This window comes from Dermacentor silvarum, chromosome 7, assembly GCF_013339745.2.
Source record: "Dermacentor silvarum isolate Dsil-2018 chromosome 7, BIME_Dsil_1.4, whole genome shotgun sequence".
In the NCBI taxonomy this organism is placed as follows: Eukaryota; Metazoa; Arthropoda; class Arachnida; order Ixodida; family Ixodidae; genus Dermacentor; species Dermacentor silvarum.
Genome location: NC_051160.1, coordinates 154545411 through 154570541, shown reverse-complemented (window position 1 = coordinate 154570541; position 25131 = coordinate 154545411). Strand labels below are relative to the sequence as shown.

The 25131-nt window shown below is 50.1% G+C and overlaps 1 protein-coding gene across 3 annotated transcripts in view; it reads right to left on the bottom strand.

Annotated features, from left to right (window-relative positions):
* The window catches only part of LOC119458605 (amine sulfotransferase), a 239746-nt gene that overhangs the window by 176175 nt on the left and 38440 nt on the right, over positions 1-25131 (bottom strand). Inside the window, exon 3 of one of the 3 annotated variants that reach the window (XM_049671297.1) lies at positions 24526-24800. In XM_049671297.1, the coding sequence (XP_049527254.1) occupies positions 24526-24800 (275 nt within the window). Of the gene's footprint in view, positions 1-23843; positions 24801-25131 lie in introns of those variants that run through there. The other 2 variants (XM_049671296.1, XM_037720442.2) reach the window with 2 other exon arrangements.

Genomic DNA, 25131 nt, shown 5'->3' with positions numbered 1-25131 from the left:
CAGTGTCCTGGTACAAAATTTCCAAACTTGTCCCCTTGATCTCCCTATTTGGCAGACCGTGAATTGAGGACAGTTAAGAAGTTGTGCAAGACGCAGGCAGCCTTCACAACGAAGTCCACGTTAGTGGGGAGCAGAATAATGGTCCGCAGAAGGATCCGGAACCTTGTTGCTGTGATCCCGAACACGTTTTCAGCACACCGTCTGCCGAAATGAAGCAAACAATTATTGAAATCCAAACATTTCCTTTAGAAAACGGTTAGAACAACCTGTTCCCCAATTCTGCCTTTTTTGAGAAGGCATATTTACGCTAATGATATGAACAGACAAGAACCCCAGTGGCACAAAGTACCACACATCGGTCTTTCTTGTGGTGCGTCCGTTCTTTTGTGGTACATGCGCCTGTTGAAAACTATAGAAGAAGAGGAGGCTGAGAACGCGGTTTAAAAAAAGGCTCGCGCTAGCGCCATCGTACCAGTTGGTTCAATAAACCACAACCGACGGACGTCAGTCTCGGTCTCCAACATAGATGCACTAGAGAGAAGCTCTGAAGCAGTTTAGATTGTGGGACTATTCTTCAAGATCTCTACATTTATTGATTTTGCAGTGATAGGCTGATTATTAATAGGGAGTGTCCATCAATGTCCCATTGTTGAATTTAGTATCTCAGTGCACCTAACAACCATAATGACGCCATACCTTGCTCGGCTCAACCTGTAGTTGAAGACTCTTCTCTCGTCTTCAAGGTGCTTTGAGGGAAATGGGCGCATGAAGTCTTTTTTTAACTGAAAGGCTTCATCCCCTACAAGGATGTGGGGCACAGCTGTTGTAGTCCTTGGGAGCAGGCCAAGCGAGGGTATGTCGAGGTCTCTTTTCACAAGGGCCTTGCAAAATTCCGAGTTTTTAAATACATCTCCGTCGCTTACGCGGCCTTCGGTCCCCACATCAACAAGCACATACTTGCAGCTGCTGTCAACGACAGCCATGAGTACAATTGAGTATGTTCCCTGAAATGAAGCCTCAGAGGAAGTGTAGGCATGCACATGGAAACAGGAAATTTACGGCTGCTGTCAGGCAATTTGAGTAGCATGTTTAGCAAGCAAGGCTTGGTATTATTCTCACATGCAGCATATCACATAAGGAAGTTTACTGAAACAACTGCATAATGCAGGCAACAGCGAAAGTATAAACGGGTACTGTGGAGGTTAGTGAGTTGTAACCGATTAAACTCAATAGTGTCCTTTCATACTTGTACCCTTCATTTGCATGAAGGTCAAGGGATTGCAATACCTCATTTTATAACCATATGCCCATTTGCATTTAAGTGTTTCCTTCTGTACAGCACTACAATGCACTCCACATGGCACCTGACTTGTGCTGCGGGTGCAGTGTGCTATCTGCAAAGTTTCATCTTCCTGGCATAGTTGCAATTACCAAAAGAAAAATTCCCTTAGCACATAACGCAAACAAAGTAAAGGCGTAGCAATTTACCTTCTAGTTGAAGTATTTACTTCCAGAATTTGGTGGGCATGTGATTGCCCCATGCTTTCCATCGACAGCGCCCAAGCAGCTGGGGAATTGCCATCGAGTAGGGAATCTTTCAGCAATCTTCTCCCACTCATCTTGGGTTGGAGAGTACGGGACTTGTTATTACTGTTAACTGGAAAAATTATTGCCACACAATGTCCAGATCGCTAGAAAGCATGCGCTGTCTTTTCAAATGGCAAACGTAATTGTGTCCACAGGACCAAGCTCGGTATAACACACATTTTATGAGGTAGAATAAAAACTGTGCCTACGACGTACCAAGGCAAAGTAGATTAATTTGTGTATTGGTACTGCTTGGACACAGCGTTATTTAATGAATTGGTAAACATTTTGCACGCACTGCCAGCGATCATCACAGTGCAGCACTTATACGTCAAGTGTAATGGTATACTTATTTTCATGAAATGATCCTTGAGGCATGCCCATATAGCTCGACATGTGCCATGTATGCATTGCCTGGCAGTTTCAAGACCAACACGATATAACAGTGCTACTTGGCATATCTGCTACCCCGAAACCAGGTAACTAACATCAAAAACAAAAGAAAAGTTAACCTCCTGTACCAAACCAAACAAAATGCATTCTCCCATTTCTACAAGTGGCCAGATGGCACATAGGAGACGGAAAATAGCAGGAAAGTGCTGTTCCGTAAACAAACTGCAGGCCTATGTATTCCCCTTGTTTTGAGATTTTACATAAAACTGAAATGAAGCAGCTGTATACATGCAGCCAGCATTACCTAGCTTGAGAGACTGGGCCCTGGCCTGATAACTTGTACGTTTTGATTTACCTTTCTGTCAGCAATACTTCATGGCAGCAGCCAATGAATTTACTTAAAAGAAGAATGTTAGAAAAATCTAATACCATAATGATTGTAGCAGCCCTTCCATGGTGCACTACTGGTAAATAATTATACTCGCAATGTGGCATTTAGTTCTATGAACCTCAATGTCATCGCCAGTCGCTCCCCAGCCTCCAAGGGCTCCCTGATGAGTTGCAGTCGGGTCAGGTCCGCAGCCACGAAGCTTAACCGCTTATCAAAAAGCTGCGGCGTCATTCCGTAGTACTTGCAAAAGAAACCATGATCTCCATGTCGCATGCGGCACATTGCAATTGCCATGAACAAGGTAAACAATCATCTTGACCTAACAGGCGTGGCTGCAAAAGGTCGTCAATTTTTTTATTCAGCGCACCTGATCGCCAAGAAAGTGATCAACATAGGTTCTTTGTATCACGAAAACAAGAACGGACTTGCTTAGCGATATAAAGACAAGCAGATTACAGATTAACGACGACGGGGGCGAAAGGACACAAAAAGACCGCACGCATATTGACACGTATACATGTTTATCTTTCACCGGTGGCCGCTTTCCACCGGCTAGCAAATGTTAAACGTTATCGCTCGGCGCAGGACGCGCCTGTATCGGAAGTTTCTAGAACGTTATCGATGCTTCTTTTCGTTGCCTGTTTTCACCGACGCTTATGTTATCTGATTGTGTGACCGACACGAATTGTCTAGAACTTTCTGGAAGACACGCGGGCATCAGGGATTAATCTGGAACCTTCGATGACTCAGGTATAAAAGCCGACGCGTCGCGCCGCTGATCAGATTTTCGACGACCGCCGACTGTGTTCGCCGCTTTCGTTGTGCTTCGAGTGTAGCTTGCTTTTGTGGGCACAGGTTCGCCCAATAAACAACCAGTTTCATCATACACAGTTTTACGACTGTTTTCTTTACCGTCACTACTACGTGACATCTGGTGGAGGTGCTAGTGCGTTCATGCAGCGAACGCCCCCGCAAAGCCGTGATCCAAGCCCGAAACCGGAGGACAGCGCCAACGTCGCCAAGGACCAGTGAGCTAGCCGTAGGCAGCAAGGACTTCTGCCGGAGTACGGACTTCTTCCCGAGAAGACCACAGCGACCAAGAGGACAAAAGTCACGACCTCGGCAGCAGCTACCATGACAACCCCTGCGCCAACATCTGCAATCGTGATGCAACAACCCAGAGAGCCGCCGACTTTTCACGGATCGCCGAGCCACTGACGTACCTCACGAAGGCCGACGTCGAGTTCAAGTGGGAGACGCCGCAAGTCGAAGCATTTGAAGAACTGAAGCGACGCCTGCAATCGCCGCCAATACTTGCGCATTTCGACGAAAACGCCGATACCGAAGTCCACACCGACGCAAGCAGCCTAGGACTCGGCGCCGTTCTTGTGCAGAGGACTGACGGACTTGAAAGGGTTGTAAGTTACGCTAGCCGGTCGCTATCGAAGGCGGAAGCAAATTATTCTACAACAGAAAAGGAGTGCCTCGCCATCATCTGGGCTACATCAAAGTTTCGTCCCTACCTCTATGGCAGGCCCTTTAAAGTTGTGAGCGACCACCACGCCTTGTGTTGGCTAGCTAACTTGAAGGATCCTTCAGGTCGCCTCGCACGATGGAGTCTTAGGCTTCAAGCATTCGACATCACCGTCGTTTACAAGTCCGGGCGAAAGCACGCTGACGCCGATTGTTTGTCTCGCGCCCCCGTCGAACCGCCGCCACAAGACGACCAGGATGACACTTTCTTGGGACCCATCAGTGCCGACGAATTCGCCGAACAACAGCGAGCCGACCCGGAACTAAGGAGCCTTGTAGACTACCTGGAAGGCAAGACCGTCATTGTGCCGAAGGTGTTCCGGCGAGGATTGGCGTCGTTCTTCTTGCAAAACGACATTCTCCTAAAGAAGAACTTCTCGCCTCTCCGAGCCAACTGCCTCCTCGTGGTACCCTCAGCATTGCGTCCAGAGGTTCTGCAAGCTCTCCATGACGACCCAACGGCTGGACATCTCGGTTTTTCCCGCACTCTCGCGAGGATACAAGAAAGTACTACATGCCTCGCCTCTGCCGACGTCGCCCATTACGTAAGGACATGCCGAGACTGTCAGCGACGCAAAACACCGCCGACAAGACCAGCCGGACTTCTACAGCCAATCGAGCCACCTCGCCGACTGTTCCAGCAGATCGGGATGGACTTACTGGGGCCTTTTCCGACGTCGACGTCCGGGAATAAGTGGATCGTCGTCGCTACGGACTACCTCACCCGCTACGCCGAAACAAAAGCCTTGCCCAAAGGCAGTGCCGCCGAGGTAGCCCGATTCTTCGTTGAGAACATCCTCCTGCGTCACGGTGCCCCAGAAGTCCTCATCACTGACAGAGGCACGGCCTTTACGGCAGAACTAACTCAAGCCATGCTGCGATACAGCCAGACAAGCCATCGCCGCACCACCGCCTACCACCCGCAGACGAATGGCCTCACCGAGCGCCTAAATAAGACCATCGCCGACATGCTGGCAATGTACGTCGACGTCGAACACAAGACGTGGGATGCCATCCTTCCGTACGTGACCTTCGCATACAACACGGCCATGCAAGAAACGACGCACATGGCGCCGTTCAACCTGGTCTACGGAAGGAAACCGGCAACGACGCTAGACGCCATGCTACCGGATGTCTCCGACGAAGAAAATCTCGACGTTGCCACCTATTTGCAGCGTGCCGAAGAAGGTCGACAGCTCGCCCGCCTGCGCATCAAAAACCAGCAGAGAACCGACAGCCGACACTACAATCTTCGACGACGCTACGTCGAGTACCAGCCCGGAGACCGTGTTTGGGTCTGGATTCCTATACGCCGACGAGGACTTAGCGAAAAACTCTTACGTCGCTATTTCGGACCATATAAGATCATCGGACGTATTGGCGCGCTGGACTATGAGGTCGTGCCAGACGGTATTTCGCAATCACAGCGGCGCCGCGCACGACCTGAAGTCATCCACGTGGTGCGTCTTAAGCCTTTCTACGCCCGCTGACGAACTTAGGTCCTTTGTTGCTTTGTTATTTTTGTCCCTTTCTGTACGCGTGGTTTTGTTTTCGCTTTCGTGTTTGTAGCATCGGGACGATGCTTTTAAAAGGAAGGGTATTGACATGTATACATGTTTATCTTTCACCGGTGGCCGCTTTCCACCGGCTAGCAAATGTTCAACGTTATCGCTCGGCGCAGGACGCGCCTGTATCGGAAGTTTCTAGAACGTTATCGATGCTTCTTTTCGTTGCCTGTTTTCACCGATGCTTATGTTATCTGATTGTGTGACCGACACGAATTGTCTAGAACTTTGTGGAAGAAACGCGGGCATCAGGGATTAATCTGGAACCTTCGATGACTCAGGTATAAAAGCCGACGCGTCGCGCCGCTGATCAGATTTTCGACGACCGCCGACTGTGTTCGCCGCTTTCGTTGTGCTTCGAGTGTAGCTTGCTTTTGTGGGCACAGGTTCGCCCAATAAACAACCAGTTTCGTCATACACAGTTTTACGACTGTTTTCTTTACCGTCACTACTACGTGACATATCGTCGATCTTTTGAGCGCTACACATGTTCTTTAGCAATTACAATTTCGACCAAGGTTAGATTCTGAACTGCGACACGACACAACAGCTCTAGTAAAATAATCGGAGTACCCACTGCTGTCTGGTACAGTCCCTCTTGCTTTGGGGCAATAAACACAGGCCGCACCCACCAACGTCGCCGCTGCCGGATCCGTCGTTGGTCTCGTCTCCTCCATAGAGTAACAAATACAAGGATAAGAGAGGACACTTCCATAGGCCCCTGTGGCCGATTTTGGTTCGCAGCGCACCTAGCGGGTGTGAGGAATCTACACAGACTCAGAGATTGGGACCGCAGAAAAACCAATCTCAAAGGCTATTTTCTAATGATTAGAAAAATTACACGGCCTCCAAGATCACTTTCGTGCGAGTGGTCGTCCCGGAGGCTATATTTCGATTTTTTTGACGCGTTGCTTGCATGCATCGAGTTGCTTCGTGTAAGCTGTACCGCCAAAGCAGCAAGCAAACGATGCCACGGTGTGCTTATGCAGACATTTTAAATAAACATGACAAGGGTTGGAAGAGACGAAACATTTTATTTTCAAGTCGTATTCTCAGTGATCACATGCACACTTTTTTTTCGCAACGTTCGTTGGGAGCCACATGCGTGATAGGCTACAACAACAACGCAAGCACAGAAAGATGGTTGCATTGCAAAGTGCAAGACATGCCATATGTTGAGAATAAATTTCACAAAAGGAATAAACAGGCGATATTATGAAAAACCCCACAGAACAGTTAAACTGCAGAAGACAATGTTAAAGAGGAAAACAACGGTCGTCCTGTGAAGCGTAACCTTTCTTATTAAGTGGTAGTTCCGGGCTGCATAGCTAACAAGGAATGAAGGCTGCTAACTGCAGTTGTCGGCCAACCACGCTCTCTCCCTGTCCTGCCATTGTTACTGCACCACGCAACACAGCAATAATTCCCGTAGTACTTGACTACGGACGGCATGACCCGAAAAAAAAAGCATTGTTTCAGTCTTCTGTCTTGCCTTCGCACAAATTTTCACCTAGGCACTTCAGACCGCCCTTTCGCGAAAAGCGTCACGTGCAATTGTCGCAGCTAAAAAAAAGCAACCTTCGGTGCCATGCATGCGCTACTGAGGCAGGAGTGTTTATTCAGCATACGTCGTAGCCACAGCTTACAAACATTCTTCTCAATTCGCAAGTTCTCTCTAATTGCGCTCGTAACAAAGGCTTCAAGCAATCTGCGCACGCCACGAATAACGATCCTATGCATAACTGAATTCATTCACACAATTGCACACACGTGCATTGCATTCAGGCTGCGTATACTGGCGTGTGCCGACTCACTTTCTCGCGCCAAGAAACGATTTTCTCGCAATCGTGCTGCGCAGCATTCCAAATTGCTGTTTCTTACATAATGTGAAGCAATCAACGAACATTATGCGCGAAGTGAAGAACACAAAAAAGCTCTCTGCGCCGAACAGCACAATGCGACAAATGTCAACTTACGGCTGAAGTGACAAATACATAATCAATTTGCAAAGTAATGAAGGGGAAAAAGAACGTAATGAAGGCCTTATTACCAAGCAGCAGCCAAGCAGCCACGTTCTGGCAGACGAACCCAGCAAAGACCACGCAGACGATATCGCACATCTTTTGTAGCGTTGCTTTGCCTGATCACAGCATGGCCGATATTTTGTAGCGATGCGTTATGCTTTATTCTATTCGGCCATTCCAGCGACGCAGGCGGCGCCATGCGGCCCTCCTCCGAAGCAGTCACCCGGTGATAGAAATCTGCGACGCAGTTCGGCGGTTCGGTCTCGTGGTATACTCATGGACGCGCCGAAGATGAAAAAAGCGAATAGTACTCGCAATTGCAGCCAATGGTACAGCGTGCCGCAGTTCTCAAACCGTGCCGTAGCGGGCCCTTGATTGCAATCGCCTGCAGGCAGAGCGATTTGACGCTGACCTCGGTGTCTGTAATAGACTTGATGCCGCAGCATATGATGTGACCGGCGTTGAAAGCAGCTTCGCCTTCATTCACACACCTTTGCGTCTCTTTAGCGATAGAAAGCATGGTCTGCAGCGAAACTAGATAGCATGACGTTGCTTTGCTGCTCGAGATGCACACCCTTGCGAGATCGCGTTATCACCGTCTCAGCAGCCATTTTGACCTACCGTCGCGCCGCCTATAGTCGCTGGAATGACCGAAGATACTATAGTCTTACCATCCTCCGCTCACGGCCGGCTGATCCCGCTGATAATGTCAACGTCTATAGCCACATAGACAAGTAGACGTATAGTAGACTAGAAAAGTTACTACAGTAGATAACTAGTACGCGCGTTCCCTTGGAGAAAAGGAGTGTTGTATTGCCCTCTAGCGGGTGGCATGAAGCTGCGTAGCTCAGTCGCTTTTACGCTGGAGTGGCCAGTCTTGAAATCCGTATGTTACTCTATGTCCCCTCTTCATTATTGTGAGCAGCAGTATCTGTTTCAGCAATAGTAAAAGCCTCGTATTAGTAGAGACTGCGGTAATGATGTCGACGGGAGGCAGCTAGGGAGACAGCGACAACTTCTGACCGCACACACACGAAATGCACGAAACGTGAGCGAGCAATTGGCGCCGGTGCGCGCCCTAAACAACGCAGACGTCGCGGAAAGGCGGGAATGCGGCGCCGTTGATGGCATGCCAGTGCTGTTGCCAACTTGTAATGAATCTGATTATGTCATGTAAGAAAGCGTATTTTCGTTTCTTGCGTTGGTTTACTCACTCTAATATACTAAAAATGATGTTTATAAATATTAAGTCTTTTGACGCACTGTAAATAACTCACTACGAAACGATGCCTTCCCAAACAACACTGTTAGCGCGCTATTGTGGATGTAAACCGCCATTATCGTGAGGCGCGGCAGGCGCTTGGCGCGTAGACGCGAGCTCGCGCGCGTCCGCAAGCGCACGTGTGGTCTGGGCGGAAAGGAGCTGTACCTGCAAATCTTACGGGCCATTTTAAGTGGTCGAGACCCGCTACCCGGCATGGAATATTAACGAACTTCTGGTACACCGGAGCGTCGGGTCAAACGAAGTGTGTCTCTATTGGAAACACGTTTAAGTATTACAATAGGACGTGTAACTTTTTATTCTTGGTGTGAGAACGCCCGTGATGGGGTACACAAAGTTCACGCCGTGGTTGACGACCTCGCCCCGTTAGCATCCACGAAATTTTGGATACAGTTGTATGCGGCCCATTTGTCACTGTGAATTATGGTCCCCGGTTGAACAGTCGCTTCAATAATAGGGCCTAGCGTCGTCGCGTCTCTTCGGTCGACCTTGAAAAGTCGCAGCACCCCTGTGGTCACGCAGACCATGCCGAAGACGCATGGCCGACGATTTTTACCACCCCTTTAATTCTGGCGGCTCGGCGGCCCGTTGTCGCCCGTCATCAGGCGGCCTCGATTGTACTTTCGCTTGCCGCGAAGAGGGCACTCGTCAAATTGCACTATCTTCCCGAAGCCACCGAGTAGAGGTCGCGCCAGCTGCTCGTCCCTCACGACCTTACGGGCGTCGTTCCTCCAGTCGGCGATGGCGTGCTCCGATAGAGGAAACACATCGCCGCTCATCTCCTTTGATGACCACTCGTCTGCGCGTTGGCTCACGCAGTACGTGAGCCAAATCCCTTGCCTCCTGGACACGTGGACGTTCGGACGGCCGAGGCGGTACATGTTGGCGAAGCAACTTTCATTGCGTCTCTACCCGTGCAGTGCCGTGGTACCGTGTAACTTCGAAAACAACTTTCGGTATGTGTTGCACCGGAAGGCAGCCTAGAGTCCATTCTGAGTCTTCCTGTATAATGTGACCCCTTCACCTTCGCAGGTTGGTGGGTACGGTTTGAATCCCAGGTGCTTGCAAGTGCCCCAGTACTCCGATGACGCCGCCGGACATGGCCTGGCGCTGGGGCGCGGTGGACGCACAGTGCTTGAAGCAGGAGAGTGCCGAAGCGATCGCACGAACTCTTCCTCCGCGGCCTATTCACACCAATCTGTGTCCGGAAAGCATAATTTGCCCGCCACGCTGTGCCCGCAGACGAGCGCCTTCATCTAACTCGTCACACAGCCACCGCACTGACGTTTTGCAAAGGCAAAAAGGACGCTAAACTCTACGTGGGTCATGTAGGTGAACGGGTCCAGACGGTCATATTTACGCTTGCTGGCGCTGGATGCGACAACACAGGCTGCTGCTGCCGCCGCCTTGTTCCCTAGTTCAACTCGAGGGGGGTTTCACGATGTAAAACCGCAATCTTTTTGAGGGTGAACATGGGAGCGCGTGGCTTTCTGTATCTCTAGCGCCGTCAGGCGGCATTCACAATATCTGCGCGCATGCTCGGGAAGGGTAGGCTCCTTTCGTGCGGATTACGTCATCGTAGCGCGCGTGTGTCGTTTACTAGCAGTTTTTTCTCCTTAATAGAAACCAAATTATGACAGAAACCACGATTTTGATGCTTTTAATTCAGAACGTTGTGCTTCTTACGCTTGGCGTTATTGTAATTACTTGAACTTTCCACTTTGTTTAGTTTTCCTTCTGCTGTGTTCTTATCGTACAATGAACAGGCAAGGGAACACAAACATCCGAACTTTTATTTGGTGCAAGTTCAACAAAAGATTCATCCGTTTAACAGTAGTATTAGTAAGCAGGAATAATTTTCTCTTTGATGATGTTAGTATTTTGTCATACAACCCTTTGCGGAAACGACTGCTGCCCTCCTAGAGGGCAGTGACGCGTACAGCGCTGGCACAAAGTCATGATGCGCTTGAAGGTCCTCCCATTCTTGTCGAACGGCTGCCCACAGTTCGTCTCCAGTCGTCGGGCGGACAGGTTTTCGCACCATGGCTGCTTTGATGAACCCCATACATTTTCGCAGATGTTCATGTCAGCGCCTTTGGCCGGCCAGGAAAGCATGCTGATTCTGCGATTTTGTATATGTTCCTTGACAACTTTTGCCGTGTGAGCCGGCGCCAGGTCATGTTGAAACATAAAGTCGACATCGGGAAAGACGCTGTGGGCATAGGGCAGCAACACATTGTCCAAAATTTCTCTGCAGTATCGCTGCGATGTAAGGGCACCTTATATGCGATGCAGAGGCCCGAGACCATGCCTTAACACCATGCCTTGACACCACGCCCCACACGTTCACGCAGTTTCGGCCACTCGCGGCGACTCCCTGCACATTGGCTGGCTCGTAACTGCATGGAAATCGTATTTTTGACCATCCTTCGCAAAATCATACTTTCGATAAGAAAAGTTTCTTACCGTGTGCCTCTGGTTCGCCAAACTCGCTTCCGTTGATCTTGGCGAGTTGTAAAAGTCGACTCATCCGAGAAGATCACTCGGCCTCAGTCATCTGCCATCCATGAGGCGTGTGCTTCGGCAAACAAAATGCGTTGGTGTCAGCCCTGTGTGTTTTCTAGGCTATTGTGGCACTGAACGGCACAATATTCAAATCCGTGCTCACGTACACAACAGGCTGTCGCCACCGCGCGCGCTGGCGAGATTTCCATTTGCTCTTGCGAGTGGTACTGCTCAATAGCGTCGGTAACATAGCTTGGCCCAGGTTGGTGAGCTTAATATAACGTTCCAGCTGTGCTACATTAGATGCGCAAGCGTTGCCACTGGACACGGCCGGCGATGCCCCAAGAGATCAATCGACGTGCCCCAATACTGAATCCATAAAACCAGCATGTTCCTTGGTATGCAGCTAGACTGGTCAAGCGGTGATGAATGATGTAAAAGAAAAGTATAGCGGACGTTCTTGGAGCTGCACCAATTTCAGTCTGGTGCACTTGCAGGGACATCCATATAAAACAAATTAAGAGCTTCTTGACGGAAGAGCTTCTTGACTGAAACAATTCAGAGATTCTTGCACTAGTCAAGCTCTACCTTCAAAGGTTCACATTACAACGTTCACCCTATTGCGAAACCTAGTATCCAGTGTCCAGTGCTATGCCGGATTGTGGTCTCATTGTCGTGCGCTGGATGCTGTAGCGCTGGCTGTAGCGGCATACTGGAAGGCGCTGGGTACTGGTGCGAAAAACAGCTCTAGAGCGAGAAAAACGCGGCACCTTTGTACCGTATATATTTCTTGAAATCAAGAGAGCAACCGAGAACATCTTAATGCAATAAAAAAGTTGAACAATGTGAGAACCACCATCAGGATTCGATCCTCTAACAAGCCCGTACCTTACCAATACGTCACGCCGGAACACGCCGATTCGTAAATAATCTACCATGTCAACACCGAGGCACAGTTCTAATCGGTGCTTGCATGTCTCGCACAAACATGGTAGATGCACTTTCGCCTCGGAACTAAATGTTACGCTTCTATGAAAAAGAAAATGTTGTTACAAGGTAAATATACCTGATAGCGAAGCTTTCTTACAAGCGCATATGTTCAAAGCATGGCGGTTCATTGGCGGTTCATGGGGCTTAGCTCCATCTGTGTTAGGAGGCAACACTTCTGGCGGATGAAAAGTAATCTGACGTCATATCCATTAAAAACAGAAGTGACGTCATTTCGTTCTCATGGGCGCGAAATTTGTTTTCGGAGGCCTGCGATTAGAGCAGTATATTAAAATGCCCCACCATTCGACTTGATGGGCGTTCCGAGCCTTCAGCGCGGAAAGCGATGAAGGAATAGGCCAGCCGTACGGGTGTCGAAATCGCTTCCCTGCACAGAACATACTTTCTCTGGAGGCCGACGAACGCTTTGGGCGTAGAGTGCTCGTCCTTTCTACGGACGAAAAGCACATCGGCCAGCGCTGTCGCACGAAAACAACTGAAGTAAACAAGTATATGGCGGTCGCAACTCACTATTTTTGACTGCACAGGTTAAGAAACAATGAAACTACCCGCGTCACCAAATTCGGACAAACGTCGACAAGCAAAACAACACAACATGTGAGGGAGGCGTATTGTAACAGGTTAACTTTCCGTGCGCGCCTTTCTGCACACTTTAAAAGCAGCATTGGTTTGCAAGTGATAGCGGCGTCAACGCCCCCCGCTATCGATAGGTATTTATTGGTAATGATCAAGTAAAATAGAGTTGTGTCTTCTTTTCTCATCATGCGTATATAAAACCGATTAGGAATTTATTTTCGTTGAATGAATCTGTGTCTCGCTTTAATTAAGGAGGAGGAAACAACTTTATTTTGTTAATTTGGCTTAGTGAGGGGTGGCTACCAGGTGATGCCTTAAAGCCACCTTCTCGGCTCTTTTGATGGCCCGAAGTTGAACCTCCAGGTTCAGGTTCATAAGTATCGCTTCCCACGCTTCAGGCGAGGGAGCGGCCAGGAGATCTGGCGGGGGGGGGAATCTTCTCTACAGTCCCAGAGAATATCATTTAAGGAGGGTATGGACTCACATAATGAGCTTTGTGGGTCTTTCAAGTCAGGGTAAAACTGTGCTTATATTTGTTTGGAGGGAACAAACACTGGAATAGAAGAAAGCGTTTCTTAATTAAGGCTCCAATCGCTTTAATTAAGAAACGCTTTTTTCTATTCCAATGTTTGTTCCCTCCAAAAATAGTCGCGCTTCACTCGCTGCTCCCACAACCACGCTTGCTGATGGCGGTGACAATTCGTTCTGAACCGCTCTTCGCCCTAAGCTTCGCGACCTATTTGGATCGGCCTTGGTTGTTATGCGTATCGATTAATATTGTTACGCGAACGAAGAATTAAGTACAGGAGACTATTTACAAGTATATTTACAAAAGATAGCTGCAGCGCTGGCCAGATCAGCCGATAGCTCGAGAGCCCAGAGCAGTTCGTCTTCTTCGTCTAGGCGGCCGCGCGCCTCGTTCAAACAACCAAATACCACACGCGTGTACCATAATCCCCCGGCGGCAGAAGCGACGACCCGGAGCGTCTAAATGTCATCACTGGGAGGGTGATACTGCTTCGGTCGTGTAAAGTGCACGATATCACTGGACTGGGAAGCAGATGGGGCGTCAGGGGCGATCTCGTAGGTGACGGGAGTCACGGCACGAATCACTCGGTAGGGGCCTGTGTAACGAGACAGCAGTTTTTCTGACAGGCCGACCTGACGCGACGGAGACCATAGAAGCACCAAAGAACCAGGCGGGAAGTGCACGTCGCGGTGTCGCTGGTCGTACAAACGCCGTTGACTCTCTTGGGACTGCAGAAGGCGGCCACGGGCAATTTCCCTTGCGTGGGCAGCGCGGGCGACGGCGTCAAGTGCATATTCACTGGTGGGTGCTGCGTGCACAGGGATGCTTGTGTCGAGGGGCAGTGCTGGTTCTCGGCCGAACAGAAGGAAAAATGGCGAATAACCGGCTGTGTCGTGGCGCGAGGAATTATACGCAAAGGCATAATAAGCGAGGTCCCAGCCAGTGTGGTCGGAAGACACATACTTCGCGAGCATGTCTGTGAGAGTGCGATTAAGACGCTCCGTGAGGCCATTCGTTTGCGGATGGTATGACGTGGATAGCTTGTGCCTCGTGGCACAGGACTGCAGGATGTCCGCGATAACTTTTGACAGGAATGTCCGGCCACGGTCTGTGAGAAGTTGTCGCGGAGCTCCATGTAATAAAATCACGTCGCGTAGAAGAAAATCGGCAACATCTGTGGCGCAGCTTGTAGGGAGCGCTCGGGTGATGGCGTAGCGCGTGGCGTAATCTGTGGCCACAGCGATCCACCTGTTCCCAGAGGTAGAAAGAGGAAAAGGACCAAGTAAATCTAAACCAACCCGAAAGAATGGTTCCGCGGGAATGTCAATTGGTTGAAGGTACCCAGCAGGGAGCGTCGACGGTGTCTTGCGTCGCTGGCATTTCTCACACGCAGCTACGTATCTTCGAACGGAGCGAGCAAGCCCTGGCCAAAAGAAGCGTCGGCGGATCCGGTCGTAGGTACGTGACACACCGAGGTGACCGGCAGTGGGGAGGTCGTGAAGTTCGTGGAGAACAGCCGAGCGAAGGTGTTTAGGGATCACAAGGAGTAATGCTGGGCCGTCGGGGTGAACGTTGTGGCGGTAGAGTACGCCATCTTGAAGTGTGAATAAGCGAGGACGATTCCAGGCGGTCAATGATGACACGCAAGGACGGTGGACCAGTGGAAAAACAGAGAGAACGGAGGCGTCAGTGTCAGTATCAGACGTAGAGGTCCGGTATTGGACTGGGTAGCGAGAGAGGCAATCTGCGTCCTGGTGTTGGCGTCCCGACTTGTACGTCACTGTGTAGGGATATTCTTGTAGTCGGAGAGCCCAACGACCGAGCCTACCAGTAGGATCCTTTAGCGACGAAAGCCAACACAGCGCATGATGGTCTGTAATTACTGAGAAGGGCTTGCCATATAAATATGGGCGGAACTTTGAAACAGCCCAGACCATAGCAAGACGTTCGCGCTCGGTAATCGAATAGTTGCGCTCTGCAGTTGTCAGGAGCCGGCTAGCGTAGGCTATAACGCGGTCGTGTCCGTGTTGTCATTGCGCTAAGACTGGGCCGATCCCATAACCACTGGCATCGGTTCGGACCTCTGTAGGTGCGGACGGGTCAAAGTGGGCCAAGATCGGTGGATTGGTCAGAATCATGATAAGGCGTGAAAATGCGGCAGCCTGAGGGGAACCCCACGTAAAAGGCACGTCTTTCTTCAGAAGTTCAGTGAGTGGTCGAGAGATTGCTGCGAAATCTTTCACAAACCGTCTGAAATAAGAGCAGAGCCCCACAAAACTCCGGACGTCTTTGACAGACTGAGGTACAGGAAAAGCTGTTACTGCTCGAACCTTCTCCGGGTCGGGTTGTACTCCGGAAGCATCGACGTAGAGGTCGGGTCGGGGATTACAGGCCGAGCACTGTAATCTGTCGGCGCCCGAAGTGGCACTTCGATGAGTTTAATTGGAGCCCAGCCTTGCGGAAGACGTCAAGGATAGCTGCGACGCGCTCAAGGTGCGTCTCAAACGTAGGAGAAAACACAAGGACGTCGTCGAGGTAACAAAGGCAAGTTGACCATTTGAAACCTTGAAGCAGAGAGTCCATCATCCGTTCGAACGTGGCGGGGGCATTGCATAAACCAAACGGCATAACCTTAAATTGGTAGAGGCCATCTGGAGTGACGAAAGCGGTCTTTTCTTGGTCTTGGTCATCGACGGAAATCTGCCAATAACCAGATCGAAGGTCAATGGACGAAAAGTATTTGGCACCGTGAAGACAATCAAGAGCGTCGTCAATTCGTGGTAATGGGTAAACGTCCTTTTTAGTGATTCGGTTTAGGTGGCGGTAATCAACACAGAAACGCCACGTGCCATCTTTCTTTTTGACGAGCACCGCCGGCGACGCCCAAGGGCTCGACGAGGGCTCAACAATGCCTTTGGCGAGCATCTTGTTGACTTCCTGCTGAATAACATGTCGCTCTGCCATGGACACGCGATACGGTCGGCGATGAATGGGATCAGCATCACCAGTGTTTATCCGATGCTTAACAAGGGACGTCTGACCAAGTGGGCGATTGTCAGTGTCAAATATGTCGCGATAGGAAAGCAAAAGGCGATATAGGGCGGCTGCTTGGCCAGGGGCGAGGTCCGGAGCGACCATGGGACGTAATGGGCCGTCGAGGTTCAAGGCATCCTGCGGGTTATCAGGAGGATCTGGAGACGCGTCGGCTGCAAAAGCAGTGACGTGGTCGTCTGTCACTGACCGGAGCGTGGCCACCGCTATGCCTTCAGGTAACACTTGCTTCGTCAAGCCAAAATTGACAACGGGGAGACACATCCGATTAGCGGCAAGGGTAACGACGGAGTGTGGCACAGAGATGTCGCGCGCCAGGAGGACATCACGAATAGGGGCGACGACATAGTCGCCATCAGGCGCGGTTGCCGTTGAGGCCAATTCGACGAAGGTTAGGGCTTTTGGAGGTAACCGAACAAACGCTGTAGTGCATAGGGTGTGCGGTTGTTCGGGGCGAACGTCGGAAACAAGAGGAAGCTCGAGGCACAGCGTACCGGTGGAACAGTCGATGAGGGTAGAATGCGTCGTCAGAAAGTCGAGCCCGAAGATTAGGTCATGAGGGCAACTGGTCAGCACGGAGAACAGGACGGGAACTTGGCGGCCAGCAATTCCTACGCGAGCAGTGCACATACCACAGACGGCAACAGTGGCGCCATCGGCGACGCGTATGGCTCGAGTGACGGCAGGCGTAAGAACTTTTTTGAGGCGACGACATAGGTTAGCGCTCATTATGGACACTTGGGCTCCAGTATCAATCAATGCCGTCAACGGGACACCATCTACAACTACTTCAATTAGGTTCGTGTTCGTGAGGAGCGTCAACGGAGGATTTGGACTGGACGAACGTGATGCAGCAATATTCCTTGAGGTGCCACACCACTGATTTTCTTTTATCAATAGTATTTTACTTCTGAACGAAGTCTTAAATGAACCGCCCACCCTGGACGGTGTACGGATGTTTCGAACGATTTTGATAGTGGTTTCTTGTTGTTCACGCAACGGAATTGCAACATTTTTATTGCGATAGCAATTAGGGACACTCCAGGCGCATTTATGCGGTCGCCGTCGCCGTGAAGTTCCGTATAAAGTCCAAGGGCGATAAAATCGTCGCCGTGCGCCGTATGCTGTGTGAGTGAGTCAAAGCGTGCGTTGGTGAGTTGTCGATCACGGCTCAATCTCGCGCACGCAAGCAAGGGACGCGGGATGGAAGCGCGCTGTCTTCCAGTCGCGCGCAGCGCCAGCGCTCAGGAGGCAGGGGGTAGGGGAGGGGGCGTTCTACGCGGCGCGCGGCCGCCCAGGCCGCTGTATATTGATAGCAATCTGCGGCGGGGACAGAGTCCGCCCTGCTCTGTCTTTTCACGGCTTAGTTATTGTTGATGCGAGCGGCATCACGAAGGTCAATTCGCTTGCTGCTGCCGCCGCGCTTACTCACTCCAAAGTTTTACAGCAAGATTCCGCGGTCATTGAGTGAGATGCGATGATGTTTGGTGGTGCGCGCGTTAATTTAGTTAGTATACCTATGTTTACAAGTTAATACGGCCCAGAAAGCGTACTTCGCATAGCTGTCCACTAATTAGCTATGGCCATCAACGGTTCGCCTTACGGGTGGAACTGCGACTTTTTCTTTTTAGATCAACAATGCGCTTTAATCGACACGTCTGAGTAGTCAGAAATCTACGTTAGAGAAGCGTCGGTTACTGCGGCTAGCATCATTCGGCGACAGCACATATACGTATGGTAATAACACGCGTCGCATCGGCGCTCATCCTTTCTTGCGGTGACACTGTAGACTGGACTGGACTGAAAAAACTTTATTTAGATCCTTCACTCTACACTATAGGGCACTGTAGGCAGAAAAAAATCCTTTATTTAAATAAACTGGTGCAGAAGCTGAACTAAAGAGTGATGTTTCCTCGTTGTACTTCTTTATTCCTGAGCCAAGACGGGCCAGTAGCGTGTGGATGGACTGAGCGGGCACCTAGGCCTTAGCCTTGGTAGAAGGGGAAGATCTCGGCTGGGGTACCTGGCGAATGCTAACATGTGTGTTTTCGAGCCTCAGAACCTTTTTACTGTAACTTTAAGTACACCAGGAAAGTGGAAGAGTACGATTCGCCTCAGCTTTGTTATCGGTGCGATAATATCAATCAGCGACAGGCTTCTTTCGGTCTGTTCGGACGCGTCTGAACGACTACTGAGTTTATTTCATGTCGCCTCCACAACAGTGCGACAACTCACAGACATGGGTTGCGTCATCACCTATAAACAAATATACGAACTTTAGAAGAACGCGTCACTGACATAAGAAGTGCGGTTAACGTGCACGAAATGCAAACATCCCCTGATGCTGAGCAATAAGCCCCAATAGACAACGAAGATGAAAAAGAAAGAAATACAAGCCGCTAAAAAGCGAGGCGTTATATCTGCTTTTCCATATTTTTGTTAAGGGCATAGGTTATCGGCACAGTAAAAAAAGTGACGATTACTTTTCTTTCTTGAATTTGTGTCACATATGCATACATAAAAGGCGCTGCTCACGCAGCTGTACTCGAAACACGAAACCGACATTTATGACCTCAACGTATAACATTACTCAGGACAGGGGGCTAGTGTCTGCTGACAAAATCCTATGAAGTATTTAAAGGAACCTGAACCAGTTTTATTGTGATAGCAATGATATGGACACTCAAAGCCGATTTCTGCCGTCGCCGTCGCCGTGAGGTTTTGTATGACGACAACGGCGATGAAATCGTCGCCGCGCGCCGTATGCTGTATGTGCGAGTGAAAGCGCGCTAGGGACTTGAGCGAACGCACGGCGGAGAGCAAACGCGCGTTCCGCGCCGTGTTTCCTGAAGGGCTGCAGAATTAAGCGTCTCTTTTCTCCTTTACAATCACCATATATACAGTGGAATCTCGATGATACGAATCTCACGGGGTTACGAAAATTATTCGTATTAGCCGAAATTCGTATCATGGAAACACAATTAAAACTAGCTAAATTAAAGAGTCAGAGGTGAACTCACTCAGGCACACGCACGTAAAGTGCATTTACAGTATAGATCACTTATAACGTAACCGTTTATTGTGCAGAACTGGATACAACGCGGCCTTTTCGGACTCCCGTTTACCCTCCAATAGAACTCCATGTATACGCATACTGCTTAGAGTGCAGCCGCGTGAGACGAAATACTGGTTATAAGCCGGCTTCCGCGGGAAAATCTCGCCGACAAGGGCGGTAGCGAGCACGTTTCTCAACGAGGTGCGCCCAACGATGGGAGAGGAGATCAACGAGGGCGATGCGGAGACGTGGAGCATGAGTCCAAGCGCGATAAAATCGTCGCCGCGCGCCGTAGGTGCGAGTGAATGCGCGCGATAGCGCGCGAGGGACGCGCGCCTTCACGGAGAGCGAACGGACAGCCGAGAGCAAACGCGACTGAGGCCGTGGGTGTATGTAAAGGAGGGCGGGGGGTGACGCTGTGATACGGCACCAAATGCGTATCTTTCACGGTGTAAGTGGTATCTTGCAACCGGGCGCAAGGGAAACTGGCGACGCAATCTCCCACGCGAAAGGAGGAAAGTGGGAAGGCAGCGCGGGAGGGAGAGAGGGGGGGGGGTGGCAGCTTCTAATCTGCTAACAAATGCGTTGTTGTACTTTGCGCCTGTGCCGGCTGTCGTTATCGCGCGCACCGTATCTTGAAAGCGATCTCCACACGGCTCTGACCTTTGTATGCGCTGTGCTTACGCCGCTCAGTGCGTTCGCTGCGGCGGCCTCGCTTCCTCACGCCTGCGTGGGGAAAAGCACAAAGGAAAAGCAGCAAAAGCGCCACCGCTTCAAACTCGATTTTCGCGCCCAGTCGCGGGCTTCGCGCTGTCCGGCGCCGCGTCCGCGCCTCCGTACCAAAAGAGAAAGGGAGAAAGCGCGTGACTGCGCGCTGTTCTTTCGCGGCCGTGGGTGGGGTGGCGTTTATTGTTATCAGCCGACGCGGGTCGGAAATCGATTCGTAACAACTGTTCTCTAGCACGTTGAAAAGTAATGGGGCTCGGCCGGGACCACAGAAAAATTCGTATTATCCGGAAATTCGTATTAGCCGTGATCGTATCATCGATATTCCACTGTATAGATCAAACGCCACTGGGCCACTTCGATTATCCTTCTCCGACAGTCCCTTACTGTCCGAGAAGCTGCACACGCAACGCTCATTGGCTGAAAGCACTGCTTCGGGCAGTCCCGGACTGTCAAGGACGGACGGATGATCGAAGAGGCCCACTTATTCCGTCGCGCGAAAGGCCATAGAAGGGCGGGAGGGGAGGCGACGTTTAGCTGCGGCACCTAGGGAGCCCACATGCAAGCGCGGTTTTAGTGTGGTGACGTGTCGAAAATTTCGACCGCTATTTACAGCCAAATTTGGTGGGTAGCCATTTTGGTCCCCAGTCTTTCTGCCTTTTTTTGTCAGGCTCTGATGTACTCATGTTGGCATGCGATCTATTAAATTTCTTTAATTTAGTTTTCTGCCAGTGCGCACAAGAAACCTGCACACACCTTTAATATACTAGCTGCCCTTTCCGTTTATTTTACCACATACAATTTATTTTTCTATTGGATGTCGTGCGACACATATAAAGCAACAAGTTATAAGGCACGATGGCGTGCTCGTGGTAGTATTATCTCACGCCAACAACGTAAAATGCATCAAGCATTGTCGTTGTCTTCCAGTTGTGCATAATATATAAATGGTGTTTTTCGAAGTGTGCTGTAATGAAGACTGTTCTTACTAGTCTGATTAACTAAAACGTAGACGTACCGTGTACGGCACTCAGACGCGCCATTTGTCTCTGGTTGCTGAGGCCAAAGTTCATTAAAAGAAGTTATTGAATTTCATGTCACCAAGGGTTGCGGGAAATGTGGCCTGTCTGCTGGTCTTTCGCCATTTTGTGCCCCAGATTTAACCCGCCAATTTAGCTGGCGGCGGCAAGTGCCCTTACAAAGGCTGTCACCACCCTAAAACCGCGCTTGCATGTAGGCTCCCTAGCGGCACCAAATGCGTGTTTATACAAAACGTTGCAAGGCGAGAAGTTGGTAAAGACTTCCGACGCTGCTCGAGGAGTGTCCCGTTCTGATCTCGTCGAAAACCTCTGAGCCACCCCCAGAGGCACCGGCAACAGTCACCAACGCCGCGCGCGTTCGGTGCGAACGCGGGCAAAATTCCGACGGCGTCGACAACAGTTCTGCGCGTTGCTGATGCTGCTGCATGTCCAAGTTTATACAGCTGATCAAACTACTATCCTTACTCCGTATAGCTCTATACGTATTTGCTATCGCAATTGATGCTTCGCCTTTCGGGGTAAACTGCGACATATTTTATCGAAGGGGAGAAAGGCATTAGAAATAAAAATTGCCTATTTCAGAAATACTTTGCCGCAAAAATTACTTCAATGCATTCGGCAAAAGCGGAGTTATTGACAATTAAACACGGCCTCCGCTATGCTCCCTTTCTAAACGACGCGCTAAACGTAAGCCAAACGCGGTTGTCCTCAGCGAGCTGCTGTGCTCTTAGCCAGTGGACTCGTGGCGGCCTCCCGCGGCGGCCGTGGTGTAGCCGACCGCAGCGACCAATTGTAGCCACGTATGGGAATGCGTTTTATTACGAAATAAAGCGTCCAGAGAAGAGTGAGGATCATATGGCTTCTGTTGAAACAAGAGCTATTGAGAGAAAGGTAACTTCATGCTCGGCTTGCGAGCTCCACGCACCGCGTATGACAGCAAAACTTCGCCGAGATGTTCACAGCAGCGTATACGCGCGGACTGTGTTATGTCACCAAGCCCTATGGGTGGTTCAGGGCCCCTTTTATATTCAACAGTGCTTATACTCTTCATGTACTTGAACTAGTGCGGCACAAGCGCAACCAGCGCAGTTTCGAGTACGGGCCAGTGAACTCAAGAGAGAACCAGCGCGTTCACTGCACATACGAGTGCGTCCCGGCGTCATAGCAGTGAAACCAGCGTCTCGCCCAGTGTGACCTATCTATTTTACAGCTGCCTCGCCGACGTCCCTATGAATACCAGAGTGACCAATGCTGTCCAGTGTCAAAAAAGTGCTGGTTTCAGCCTGGGAGGCACTGGAAGATGCTGCATTTTGCAATAGGACTTACATAATTGTTCTTCTAGCTGAGTCTAGAGAACGCGCATTGAAAATGCTCCTACGCGATCAGACGCTGATTTCCGCAGTCACGAAGGTGTGCATTAGCCTCGACAAAGCTTTCACAAAGAACCAGTTACAATTTCCCCATGCAGTTAGGAGCGTAAAGAGGACCTGCATTATAAATTCTGCGATTTCTTTCCCGTCCAAATCACATGAATACTTTAAGTCAACGTGCAAAAGCGAATAATGAAGGAAGGATTGACATGTGCTGATCGAGGGTGGCAGCAGTTCCTGTCAATGCAAAGGCGATAACGCAGTTTCTATTAAACACTCATGAAGCGAGTCAACGGGCCACGTTATCTTTCGTAACAATAAATGATTTCTGCTGTTGGAGACTAAGCTCTGGATGCTATGATTTTTTAAATACGTGAGAAGACGTTTTGTTTCGACATTTAGGGTAATAAAACGTTCATGCTTATGAAATCGCGTGCGCACTGGGTGTCAGGGAGTTTATCTTTTCGCAAATATTACGTGGACCTTTATCTCTACACAATAAAAAAACGCAGAAAAACACCGCATATCCACGAAGTGAATGATGATGAGTGGGCGAAAAACCGGGGGATTATTCGGGTAACCATGAATCCGCCGACGCCGGCAAGCGGACCCAGAGGGGGCGAGAGCGCGGGAAGCGGCGGCATAACGCCGGAAGCATTCTCTACCGGAGGTTGGTGGCGCCGATGCTCGGTTCGAGCGCGAGCTTCGCGAGCCCTCAGCTCCGGGTCCGCTTGCCGGCGTTGCCGTACTGCTGCAACTTTGCGAGCCCTCAGCTCCGGGTCCGCATGCCGGCATCGCCGTGCTGCAGCAGCTTTGCGAGTCCTCAGCTCCGCTTGCAGTTGAGCCGCCACTCTCGCCTATTCATCCATAGCGGGCGCCCCGTTATCAGAAGCGACAGTTATCACCCATGGCTGAAGCGAGAAAGAGAGCGCACGTGGGGAACGAACGCCCTTGTGCACCGAAGCGCCCCTAGCGGACTCCATGCAAACCAGAGCTACGGACGACGACGAGGGGGGGGGGGGGGACAAGGCTCGGCCCTAAGGTTCTTCGCCCCTAAAAATCAGAATGGCGAGAATTATGACAATGACTTCACTGCAACATGCTGTGAGTGCTATTGCAGTCGTAGTGTAACTTCCAAATACCATTTATGCTGATGATGCTTAATTTTTATTGCAAGTATCTTATTACCTGGAAAACCGTTTATTTCAATGAAGGTAGAATAAATTTATTCTGTTATATTTTTAACGGCTTTTCTTTATTATAGGCCTTCTGTTTTTTATGCTTATGTTTCTTAATACTGGGCTGTGAGATAATATCTCAGCTGTTATTGGGAATGCGTATAATCTCAAATAATAACACGTACATTCGAGAAAATTTTCATGATGGAAAGCTCTTATCCAATGAACTACATATGCTGCTCATAAATGCCACCTATTCAGCTGATATCACTCATTGTTCGTCCACAAGCTCATGATGTGGCAGTTGCCTCCGGACGCAATCTTGATGCGCTGTTCGAGCTTCTCTATCATGTCAGACGTAAATATCGCTTCTCGACTTAGCCGCGTTTCGCCTTCACCGCACTTCATGCAGAACAGCCGTCCAAAGGTCACCGAGTCCCCGAATTTCTGCAGTCGCTTCACCCACTCCGGTTTTCCTTCATCAGGCATAGCCGCGGCCTCTTTCATCTTCAGCTTCGTGTCCTTCTCTACACACTCCCAGACACCCTCGTATTGAGTCTCGGCGCAGATCTTCTTCAAGAGCTTTCCGTTCCGCCTCAGCCACTCTCCATACTGGCCTTCCTCGTCCAGGAAGTCGGCGATCCTCAACACTGTTGTCATGTTATCATTTAGCAGATCCTCATACGTGAGAAATAAGACGTTGTCGTCGAACCTTCGTTTGTACCAGGTCAAAAGTTCAGCGAGGTAATCACCGCAGATGGCTCGTCCCTCGACGAACTGATCGAAAAACAAGGGGAACGCCTTGAACGCTTCGTCGATACTTTTTCCTTGGGCGCTCGATATCTGTTCGAAGAAGAGCGCGCTGCAGTCGTACGGGTTTCTCGCGATGTAGATGTACTTCGCGCAATCGGCTCGAGGAACAAGGTGGAAAGGAAGATGGGTGCGTATGCTTCCGGGTCTCGGCATGGCCTGGACAGCATCGGAGCCCTGCAACAACGTTGAAATAGAACAATGGCGTAGATTAGAAAACGCAACACACTTGGGAAAACAAATAAGCATTAAAAAATGCTGGTGGCCGGTTATACGACTAACGTAGCGAACACGTTTCTAGTCGAATTGCAGGGCCGTGGCGATGTAACGTGAACAATGCTGCAGTTGGGCATACTGCACTCAACTCTTATCCTAACAGAAACCGGGTATTCATGGCAGTATGGTGGAACGCAGCGTAAAGCGTTCGCTGTGGGGTCATGCAACATGAACTTCACCCGTGGTCAACGTGCGACACGGTGTTATAGATGATGCGCTACAAGACGCTGGA